The sequence below is a fragment of the Colobus angolensis genome, unplaced genomic scaffold (assembly GCF_000951035.1).
Source record: "Colobus angolensis palliatus isolate OR3802 unplaced genomic scaffold, Cang.pa_1.0 Scaffold349, whole genome shotgun sequence".
Taxonomy (NCBI): Eukaryota; Metazoa; Chordata; class Mammalia; order Primates; family Cercopithecidae; genus Colobus; species Colobus angolensis.
In genome coordinates this window covers 767,765-779,868 of record NW_012116810.1, presented here as the reverse complement: position 1 = coordinate 779,868, position 12,104 = coordinate 767,765, and the positions used below count along the sequence as shown (strand labels likewise).

The 12,104-nt window shown below is 42.1% G+C and overlaps 1 protein-coding gene across 2 annotated transcripts in view; it reads left to right on the top strand.

Annotated features, from left to right (window-relative positions):
* Positions 1-11,430, top strand: part of ERICH5 (glutamate-rich 5) — a 28,965-nt gene extending 17,535 nt beyond the window's left edge. Inside the window, exons 2-3 of one of the 2 annotated variants that reach the window (XM_011952731.1) lie at positions 6,907-7,860; positions 11,042-11,430. In XM_011952731.1, coding sequence (XP_011808121.1) covers positions 6,907-7,860; positions 11,042-11,154 — 1,067 coding nt within the window. In that variant the 3' untranslated portion in view covers positions 11,155-11,430. The remainder of the gene's footprint in view (positions 1-6,906; positions 7,861-11,041) is intronic. The other variant, XM_011952732.1, reaches the window with a different exon arrangement.
* The last annotated feature ends 674 nt before the right edge of the window (positions 11,431-12,104 follow it).

Sequence of the window (12,104 nt, the reverse complement as noted above, 5' to 3'; positions counted from 1 at the left end):
CCCGGGAGGCGGAGCTTGCAGTGAGCTGAGATCTGGCCACTGCACTCCAGCCTGGGTGACAGAGCGAGACTCCATCTCAAAAAAAAAAAAAAAAAGAATGAAAGTGAATGGATATTGTGATCATGGGTGTAAATATTCTAGCTATGGCAAAAATCAGCGGATCACTTGGACACTTAGGACACCATTTGTGGAGAAATCAATTTTCTCAAACTTTCACAAAGCTTTTTTTGGGAGAGAAAACTTAGACTGATAGCATAACATGTTTTTCAAAATGTAAAATTGTGTGGCTGTGTTTTGGGTGTGCCAGCACATTTTTTTCCACACAATTTTTGCTGTAGGAGAATGATGCCTTTAGAATGTACTCACTATTGGCACAGGTGGATGAAAATGGTTTGTCTCATTTAACTGACAGTACTAATCACTGTAATAACTATTTTACCAGAAAATATAATTTGGCAGACGTCTGTGATTAGTACATTAACACATTTCCTGTTTTTTTCCCTAAGGCAATTATCACCAGACCATCCTTTGTGTGATATCTAAATACATTGTCTTCTCAGGATGAATTTCTTTTTAGACTTGAAAAATCACCTTGATTAAGTCACCCTACTTGCAATTAATTTGAAGGCTTCATTCATGATGAGGTGGGGGGGGGGGGGGGAGGTGAAAAATAGCCCTCTCCTCAATTCTAATTGAGCCCTAAGTCTCATAAAGTTTTCCTTGAGCTCTGCTTCTCTATTTCCAGCTGTAATCCTTCTCTGCAGGAGGATTCACACCTAGTCCCCGAGGCAGGGTGGAGATGGAGATATTGACACCCGCACACACACACACACACACACCCCGCTACCCTCCTCATTTCCCTCCTCACAGGAACCTCTCTATAAAAACTGCCCCTTTCTCAAAACAGAAGACATATTTGTTAATAAGATAGAGAGCTCAGCTCCAGGCTGTTACATATGTTTCCAGCTAAGATTTATATGTCCAATAGCCTCCTGGATTTGCCACCAGGATGTACAATCTACAACCATCTACAAGATGCCATGTCCCGGCCTGAGCAATTCATGTCTCTCTCACTGGCCCAAATTCATCTATCCCTCTCCCCTTCCCCAGAACACATATTTTTAGAGGCAGGGTCTCTCGCCCTTGCCCAGGCTGAGTGCAGTGGCACGATCACAGCTCACTGCAGCCTTGAACTCCTGGGTCCAAGTGATCCTCCTCCATCAGCCTTGTAAGTAACTGGTACTACAGGTGCACACCACCATGCCCAGTTAATTAAAATTTTTTTTGTAGGAATCAGGTCTTGCTATATTGCCTAGGCTGGTCTTGACCTCCTAGCCTCAAGTGACCCTCCTGCCTTAGCCTCCCAAAGTTCTGGGATTACAGGCATGCTGTGCCTAGTCTATCCTATATTTTCTATCTCCAGCAACAGAGCTATGAACCAGTGTTTCTCTAGACCCTGCCTCTCTCTTCAGCCCCTAAACTGTCATTATATCCAGTCATTTTTACTTCTCATTTCTGAGTCCTATTTGCCCTGTGTCACTGGACACATTGACTTCTGTGTTGCCTGCCTCTAATTCATTCTACAGAGGGAAGTTTTTTGTTTTTTTTTTTTTGAGATGAAGTCTCACTCTTGTCCCCCAGGCTGGAGTGCAATGGTGCTATCTCGGCTCACTGCAACCTCTGCCTCCCGGGTTCAAGTGATTCTCCTGCCTCAGCCTCCCAAGTAGCTGGGATTACAGGTGCATTCAACCACGCCTGGCTAATTTTTGTTTTTTTGGTAGAGACAGGGTTTTACCATGTTGGCCGGGCTGGTCTCGAATTCCTGACCTCAGGTGATCCACCTACCTCGGCCTCCCAAAGTGCTGGGATGACAGGCATGAGCCACTTCACCCAGCTGGGAGGTTTTTAAAATCCAGATTGGATTGATTCATTTCTCTGCTCACAATTCTTTATTTTAGTTATCTTTTATTTATTTTTATTTTAAAAAAATGATCAGTTTTTTGGAGGTATAATTGACATACAGTAAACTGTACACATTTATAGTGTACATTGTAGTAAACTCTGGTATATCTGTACACCATGGAAGCATCAGCACAATCAAGATTGTGCCCCTTTGAAATCTCCCTCCTGTCTACCCAATCCCAGTCTCCAGAGAGCCATGGTTCTGCTTTCTATTACTGTAGATAAGTTGGTATTTTCTAGAGTTTATATAAATGAAATCATATGCTATGTAATCTTTTTGTCGTCTTTTACTCAGCATAATTATTTTGAAAATCATCCATGTTGTTGCACTTATCAATTGTTCATTTCTTTTTTTATTACTGGGTCGTATTCCCTGGTGTGAACGTTCCACAGATTTTTTGGCCCATTCACCTGTTGATAGATATTTGGATTGTTTCCGGGTTTGGGCAGTCACAAATAAAGATGCTATGAACATTTGTGTATAAGTGTATGGACATGTGGTTTCTTTTCTCTTAGGAAAATACCTATAAGTTAAATGGCTGAGCAATATGGTGCATGTGTATTTATTTAACTTTTTAAAAAAGTCCTGCTAGAAATTCTTATTCTTGGTGCCTCGAGGATAAAATCTAAACTCTTTAGCACCACCTGCAGGGCCCTCTCTGACCCGGCTTCTGCGCCAGCCTCCAGCCACACTATCCTTTCCGGGAACTCATAGAAACTTTCTTTCTTTTTTTTTTTTTTTTGAGACGGAGTCTCGCTCTGTCGCCCAGGCTGGAGTGCAGTGGCCGGATCTCAGCTCACTGCAAGCTCCGCCTCCCGGGTTCACGCCATTCTCACTGCCTCAGCCTCCCGAGTAGCTGGGACCACAGGCGCCCGCCACCTCGCCCGGCTAGTTTTTTGTATTGTTTTAGTAGAGACGGGGTTTCACCGTGTTAGCCAGGATGGTCTCGATCTCCCGACCTCGTGATCCCCCCGTCTCGGCCTCCCAAAGTGCTGGGATTACAGGCTTGAGCCACCGCGCCCGGCCTCATAGAAACTTTCTGAGCACACTCAACTCATGTGTGATCTCTTGCCACTCTGAGTACACAGAGGTCACACAGCGTTTATCGCATGGGATTGTTTTTGTTAGATTACTGCTTCTGATGGCTTCACCTGTGGTACTAGAGCCTGTAGTTTTCATCTTTGTACGTAAACTGCTTTTGTACATTCCGTGTTTTCATTTGGAAAGTTTTCTTTTTTACATTATAAATAATCGTTAAAGCATCTTCAGAGGTGTTGGTGAAGGTGGTGGATTGAAGATATGGATCTCATTTTGTGCCTTCCTGAAAACCACTAATATGACAGTAAAGAGATTTAAAAAAATAGTTTAAACCCACAGAAATGGGAAGAACAGGGAAAAGAAAGACAATAATACAACAATACTGGAGTTTAGGAAGCAGACAGACATGTGATAACTCTTTTAACATGCCAAGGAAAGCTCAATTTGATTAGCAGTAGAGAAAACTGAGAACCACCCTGGATACCACAGGCTCCTTAAAATGCTCCGGAGCTGGTGGCTTGGTACCTCAGTAAGTCCTTCCTCTTCATGAAGATTAAATTGATAGGCTGTTTGATATGAATACGTGTGTTCAAAAGAGAGAAAAATGGCAGTGAGTTGAATAAATGATAATACCTGAACTCCCAGGAAATGAAAAGGCATGACAATTATTAACTCGGGGAAAAATAAAAAATTGTAATAGCTTAATATATGGCTCGGTTCTTCATAAAAGACACAGTCATTATACCGACATATAACTGGATATTGGTATGATCCAAATTACAACATTACTATTTTAAATAATTAATGTACAGTCACGAACTGAAAGGAAATGTGGGCCGGGCACGGTGGCTCACGCCTGTAATCCCAACACTTTGGGAGGCCGAGACGGGCGGATCACGAGGTCAGGAGATCGAGACCATCCTGGCTAACACGGTGAAACCCCGTCTCTACTAAAAATACAAATAAATTAGCCGGGCGTGGTGGCGGGCGCCTGTAGTCCCAGCTACTCGGGAGGCTGAGGCAGGAGAGTGGCGTGAACCCGGGAGGCGGAGCTTGCAGTGAGCCCAGATCGCGCCACTGCACTCCAGCCTGGGTGACAGAGTGAGACTCGGTTGTGACTGGCGCCTGTAGTCCCAGCTACTCGGGAGGCTGAGGCAGGAGAGTGGCGTGAACCCGGGAGGCGGAGCTTGCAGTGAGCCCAGATCGCGCCACTGCACTCCAGCCTGGGTGACAGAGTGAGACTCGGTTGTGACTAAGCGAATTATAGAGAAATGCCACACTTTGAGACAAATTAAAGAGTCCTTTATTTGCCGGCGTCCGAGAGGCAGCTAACGCTCAAAATTCTCTGGGCGCCGAGGAAGGGGCTAGTTTTGTTTTTATACCGTGGTCTAAATAGGGGAGGGAGGATTTTAGCTGAAGCAATTTTTACAGAAGCAGAACTGGCAAAAAGTTAAAAAATCAATTGGTTGCAAATGCAGTTACAAAAAAATAAACAGTTCCAGGTGCAGGGGCTTAAACTATCACAGTGATAAATGCAGGGGTTTGGGTGCCATCCACCAAGCGCGTCCCCTGGAGGTGCTGGTGCAGCTTGCCTCAATATCTTATCAGTAGGTGCATTCCTGGACGTGCTTTGATTCAGTTTTACACTAGGTGTGCCTTAAGGGAGGGAGGTGAAAGGGAGTTGTAAGTGAAGAAACTAAAAATGGAGTCTGACTGGCTCTCTCTCTGCTGGGAGAGAGTCACTCAGGTAAAACAAGGTAGGGTATCACCACTCCCTCTCGAAAAAAAAAGAAAAAAAAAAAAAGGAAATGTGAATGTGTAACAGGAGAGAGTGGCTGGTGGTCGAGGAGCTAAGTTTTTATCTTCCAGAGTAAAAGTTAATTGAGCAGGGCGTGGTGGCTTACGCCTATAATCCCAGCATTTTGGGAGGTCAAGGCTGGTGGATCACTTGAGCCCAGGAGTTTGAGATCAGCCTGGGCAACTTGAACCGCATGGGACCACATCGCTATTAAAAAAAAAAAAAAAAAAAGTTAATTGAAAGGCCCAAACTGAAAAATCCTGAAGCACAATTCATTTAGCAACATAGAAAAAAATATTCCTCCAAAACAGCTAAAACAATTAGCTTCTATAAGCGAATTATTGCTTCTATAAGCAAATATTTCTTTTTTAGAAGGGGAAATGGGAGAGGAGACCTGAGTATTACTTGTCTTTAGCTTACACTAGATAAGCAGATCTAAACTGCATGCACATATGACAGGTGGATGGTAACTTAGTGGGAAAAAATAAAAGAAGAAAAACAATCTTTGGGGAAAAAAAGAAGAGGAAAAAGATCCCCTAGAGACCCACTTTCACTTTTGACTTATTTTCTTCCAGTTTCCTCCCTGCTCATTTGTGATTTATTTTCCCTCTTTTGCCCTTCCTCCCCTGCCTGCCTTTCTTTCAACATTGCTGTAATCATACTTTATATGAAAGTGATAGCTAACTTGTTCAGCACTTAATCGCACAGTAGACTTTGGGTTAATAAGTACTTTATATGCATTACTTTATTTAATCAACCCAATCATGAGTGATTTCTCAAGTTATTGTATCATAATTATTTTCCTAGCATCTGGTCTTCATAATAATCTTTTTCATGGTATAATAATATTCCATGGTATGGAATATTTATCCATTCTCTAACTTATTAGACTTTTAAGTTGTTTTCTAGCTTTTGCTGCTATAAAGAACACTGTGGGGTGGGTGTGGTGGCTCATGCCTATAAATCCTAGGACTTTGGGAGGCTGCAGCAGGAGAATCACTTGAGCCCAGGAGTTCAAGACCAGCCTGGGCAACATAGCAAGATCCTGTCTCTTTAAATAGAAAAGTAAAACAAAAATAAAAACATGGAAGAATATTGGGATTATATATATATATATATATACACACACATATATATTCTCTCCCAAAGCATCTACATAGGTTTATGCTTTTAGAATAAATTTTCAAGAAGTAAAATGACGACAACAAAAATTTCCAGAAGTAGAACTGCTGGGCCAAAGAGTATCAACATTTTGCCAATCTTAAATATATTTCTTATCTTTAACTATCCAGCGCACTTTTGCATCCTTTAAACTATCATGCCTCATGCAACTCTGAGATCAATATGAGGGAAAGAAGAGAGATTCACTGCTGTTTTAGAGACAAGATCATTGGGAGCTAAGTTTCCAAGCTCATACAGTTGGAACAACGGCCAGAAGTAAAATGCATGTTTCCCTACTTTCTGTTGATTTCTTTTCCCACTGTATCCCCCAAATGACATGCAACTCAGGCTGAACTGTCTCTGCTACTTCCCTTCGCAGACATCTTAGCCTTTACATATTAGGGCTTCTCTGCCACAGTCCCTTTTCCATTTGCTGGGGGCTTTTCTGTGTTAGAAGGAAAGTAAGACCTCTCTAGCAGCCCAAGGACCTCACATCATGAAATCTTCTAAGTTTAGGAATCTTCTATTGCCCTCCCCCCTGCAAAAAATGGAAAAAAAATTTCAAAAAAAAAAAAAAAGGAAACCTTCTAAGTCTCAAGACGAGAAAGTGTGAGACAAGGAAAAGAACAGAGAAACAAAGTGGAGTAAGCTCAGTTAGAATCTGGGACAGGAGCCATGAAAAGATGCACAAGGAGCACACAGGACAAAACTGTGGTTTTGGAGGACTTCAGAGCTTAAGATGAAATGTTTGAGATGAAGACAATGAAGGGATTTGACTTGGAGAGTGTTAGGGTCATGGTATGGCCTTTCTGTACTCAGATATACTTGGAACTGTCTTGAACTGTTAAATCTACTTTGTGATGTCAATTCACTTTTTTCAAGATAAAACTAAACAATAATTTGTGTTTTCTCTTTTCTTTTTATTTTTCAAATGAATAACTAAAAGTAACTTCAAATGAACATTTTTCAACCGCAGAAGAAAGTGGGTCCTGCTTTGCCCAACCAAAGCCACATACATTGGGAAGAGAATCTACTGTTGATGGCAATGTACAAAGGGAAAGCCATCCTCCCTTACAAAAGCTCAAGGTTTCAGCAGAGCCTACAGCGAATGGTGTTAAACCCCTCCAAGAACAGTCCCTGGCCAAGGACGTAGCCCCTGGAAGGGATGCTGCAGACCAATCAGGGTCCACAGAAAAGACTCAGCCTGGAGAGGGACTGAAGGAATCTGGGCCACCTCAGCCAGGTGGCAAAGAGGATGCCTCAGCAGCAGAAGGAAAGAAGAAAGATGCAGGAGCAGGGACAGAGGCTGAGCCTCTAAAAGGAAATGCTGAAGCTGAGCCTTTAGGACCAGAAGCCAAGGGTCAGCCTTTGGGGACAGGAGGAGAGAAGGACTCCCTCAGAGCAGTGGAGGCCACTGAGAATCCACAAACTGCTGCAGAGATGAAGCCTCTAGGAACAACTGGGAATGTTCAGCCTCTGCAAACAGCTGGAGAGCTACAACCTCAGGGCACAATGGGAAAGGATGAGCAGGCCCTGCTTCTAGAAGCAATTTCCAAAGAGAACGAATCTCCAGAAATATTGGAAGGAAGTCAGTTTGTGGAAACAGCTGAAGAGCAGCAACTTCAGGCAACATTGGGAAAAGAGGAGCAGCCCCAGCTTCTAGAAACAATTCCTAAAGAGAATGTAACACCAGAAGTGTTGGACAGAAGTCAGCTTGTGGAAAAGCCTGTTATGAATGATCCACTCCATAAAACTCCTGAAAGTCCAGGAAACATGGAGCAGATTCGATCTGAAGGAATAGTTGGAAGCATGGAACATCCAGCACGAAATGTAGAGACAGGAGCATATGTGGGAATGGTCAGGAACATCCATACTAATGAAGAGGACCAACACATTGAAGGTAAAAGTTATGCTGGCAAACCTTCTGGATGTTTAGATGTGTTCCATAGGAGACCAGCTCTGGGGGGTGGGGTGGGGTGACTGACACACAGTACCTGAAGTCACTTTCAGGTGGTTGAAGTTCGTTTGACCAAACCAAAAAGGCTTCTATGCCTGGGAAAGAGGCATTCAATTAATGCTCAGTTTATCAGCGAAACTTTTCCGAAACATCATCTCTGTTCAAAATTTTAACCTAGTGTTTAAATAGTGTCTAACTTTGAAGGCAACGTGTGAAACTGTCTGAATTTTTCCAAGTTGATGCTTCATCAGGCCCCATGTATGAAATAAGGATCCAAAGTAAAGGTGAATAGATGATTACTGGAGGAATTCACCTTCCAATGAAATGGTATATACATAATGGATCTTAGAATGTTATTTTCATCTTTGTGAAGCTTATCTTAGAAAATGACTGTCAGGGCAGGTTGCAGTGGCTCACATCTGTAATCCCAGCACTTCAGGAGGCAGAGGGGGGAGGATAGCTTGAGCCCAGCAGTTCATGACCTGCCTGGACAACATAGTGAGACCTCGTTCTCAAAAAAAAAAAAAAAAAAGAAAAAAGAAAATGACTGTCAGTCTGCTCTTGTTCTTCTGTAGTTTTAAAATCTGTATTAGAAGACCAGAGAAAATGTACTATGTCTTAGCATATAGTGTTTTAAAATTTTAAATGTATTTTACCGGCATAAAACAAATGATGTTTACAGTGTTCTTTATTGGTATTATAATTTAAGAAAATATTTTCTTCTGGGGTATGATTTACATTTTGGTAAATTTTAGCTTCACAGTTCAGTATAATTAAGTGAAGCATTCATTATAATCATCCATCTGTTTTTTTTTAATTCTTTCATTTTATTTATTTATTTATTGAGATGGAGTCTCGCTGTGTTGCCCAGGCTGGAGTGCCGTGGTGCAATCTCGGCTCACTGCAACCTCCGCCTTCTGGGTTCAAGTGATTCTCCTGCCTCAGCCTCCCGAGGAGCTGGGACTACAGGTGCACACCACCATGCCCAGCTACTTTTTGTTTTTTTGGTAGAGACGAGGTTTCACCATGTTGGTCAGGCTGGTCTCCAACTCCTGACCTCATGATCCGCTGCCTCGGCCTCCCAAAGTGCTGGGATTACAGGCATGAGCCACTGCGTCTGGCCAATTCTTTCACTTATTAACTGAACATATGCTAGGTGCTGAGATGCAGACTGAGGAAGAGTCAGTCTCTGTCCTCAAGGGACTTACTGTCTAGCGTGGGAAGGCCGGATGTGCGTGCATCACCATAGTCTGTTGTGGGAACTGCTTTCCTAAGAATGTGTAAGAAGTGCTCTGGGAACAACTTGGGAGAGGCAAATAAAAGCAGATAGTTTTTACATCAGGATTGGCAAACTCAAAAGTCTTTAGGTCTAGGATACTGAAAATGAGTGAGGTGAAGGACACTCGTCATACTGTGGGCGCCCAGGGGACCTTGGCAAACAGGAGAGCACAGCCTTGTCAAAAGAGGAAGCTCTGCACAGCTCCAGCCATGGAACTAGAGCCAATGTTGCCAAAGCCAACTACTCAGGGAAACAGGGTTGTATGTGCAATGTCCAGACTTGTTAGTGTTGGCTGTCTGTAAATGTTTAACGATTGTATTTAAACACATAATGGCCAAGCCAGACAGGTTTGGGGGCACCCGTAGACCACCCTTTGATTTACTTACAAATTAGTCTTGCTTGCTTTCTCTTTTCTTTTCTTCTTTCTTTTCTTTTCCTTTCTCTTTCTTTCTTTTCTTTTCTTTCTTTCCTCCCTCCCTCCCTCTCTCTCTCTCTTTCTCTCTTTCTCTCTTTCTTTCTTTCTTTCTTTCTTTCTTTCTTTCTTTCTTTCTTTCTTTCTTTCTTTCTTTTCTTTTCTTTCTTTCTTTCTTTCTTTTTCTTTCTTTCTTTTCTTTTCTTTCTTTCTTCTTTCTTTCTTTTTCTTTCTTCAGAGACAAGATCTTCAAGCTGGAGTGCAGTGATGCAGTCATAGCTCACTATAATCTCCAACTCCTGGACTCAAGGGATCCTCTTGCCCCAGCTCCCAAGTAGCTATAGAACTACAGGAATGTGCCACCATGCCTGGCTAATTTTTTTTCTTTTAAAAAATTATTATTATTATTATTGAGACAGAGTCTTGCTCTGTTACCCAGGCTGGAGTGCAGTGGTATTCTTAGCTCATTGTAACTTCTGCCTCCCAGGCTCAATACATTCTCCCTCCTCAGCCTCCTGAGTAGCTGGGCGCCACCATCCCTGGCTAATTTTTGTATTTTTTGTAAAGACAAGGTTTTACCATGTTGGCCAGGCTGGTCTCAGACTCCTAGGCTCAAGCCATCTGCCTGCCTCAGCTTTCCAAAGTGTGGAATTATAGGCGTGAGCCACCACGCCCAACTGCCCAGCTAATTTTTGAAAAATATTTTGTAAAGACAGGAGGTCTTGTTGCCCAGGCTGGTCTTGAACTCCTGGCCTCAAGTGATCCTCTTGCCTCAGCTTCCCAAAGCATTGGGATTACAGGTGTGAACCATCACACCTGGTCATGAACTTTCTATTGTAACATGTTCTACCGCCATTTCTTTGGTAATTTTGCATCCTGATTTTATAGAGAGAATTTATTTCATAAGAGTATGCTAAGACTTGAGATGTTAATTGACTTGACATCAGCCATTCAGAGGCTCTGAGAGAATCGAGATGATTACTTTTCTTTTTCTTTTCCTTTTTTTTTAGACAGAGTCTTCTTCTGTCTCCCAGACTGGAGTGCAGTGGTGTGATCTCGGCTCATGGCAACTTCTGCCTCCTGGTTTCAAGTGATTCTCTTGCCTCAGCCTCCCGAGTAGCTGGGATTACAGGCTTGTGCCACCATGCCCAGCTAATTTTTGTATTTTTAGTAGAGATGGGGTTTCATTACTTTGGGCCAGGCTCCTGAACTCCTGACCTCAGGCAATCCACCTTCCTCGGCCTCCCAAGGTGTCGGATTACAGGTGTGAGCCCCTGTGCCCAGCCGAGATGATTACTTTTCTTGATACCCCCAGATAAACTTACTGTTTAGACCTAAAGATCAAGAACTGCCCCCCATTGGAGACAAACTGTGGGATAATTTGTTAACTCTAAATAAGTGTCTCTTAGTATCTCCTTTGGTTACTTTTCCAGGTGAGACAGGGGAAAAGGTGGAAACAGGGATGGAGAATGAGAAAGTGAGGGAAGGGGCTGAAACCAAAGAAGAAGAAACAGGAGAAGCGGTGAACCTTTCAACAGCCACATAGATAGAAGAGTGAACCCACACAGCGCGTTATCACAGAGAAGACAAAAATGGTAGTGAAGCTTGTGGTTATGTATCTTATCTTTTTATATTTACATGTTTTCTGTAAGGAGTGCGGTTATAGAGAGACTGTTGGAACCACAAGAAGGATGTTTCCATGTTCTTGATTATATTGTTCTACAAAACTGCTAAGCCATGAACAGTTTTCTTAGCTACTTAGAATGGTTATACATTTAAAACGATAAAAAACAAAGCCAATAAAAATTATGTGATTATTTAAGAGTGTGAGGGTGACTTTCTTCATTGTGGCCATGGGGCCATTCAGTATAGAAAATGGGACCCTAAAAAGAAAGTGTAAACCTTTAGGTAGAGGTGGCTAGAGAAAGGAATTAGCGAATTTTAGGGAACTCACAATAATAAAGTCACACAGTCATAATCATGATGGAATGAGAATGAACAACAGCAAAAATAATAGGATGAGCTATACCAAATATTTCTGTTTTGTTACAGAATTCAGAACTGATAAGAACCTTAGGAAATATGTCATCTACACACTTGCTCTCCTTTAAGGTTGTCAACTACCACAGATCCTTATTTATCATGGAATATTAAATATGTTAACAGAATCCTTTGCAGAGGATGGCAAACTCTGGTGCTATCACAAGGTTAGGCATTTTTCACGATGAAAGGCTACACATTTTCCATGTGCCATTTTGAATCAGCTGTTGATTTTATATTCACGTGAGGTTTTTCAATTGTTGTTATCCTTTTGAATAACATTAAAAGTATTTTTAATTAATTCACTTTTAAATGTACTTTGGAGACAATAAACAGCAAGGATTAAAACCTTGTTTTATGTTTATGTAGAGTCTACCTTGCTGTTTATGTAGAGTCTACTCCTGGGCTCTATTCTGTTTTTTTTTTTTTGGAGATGGAGTCTTGCTCTGTTACCCA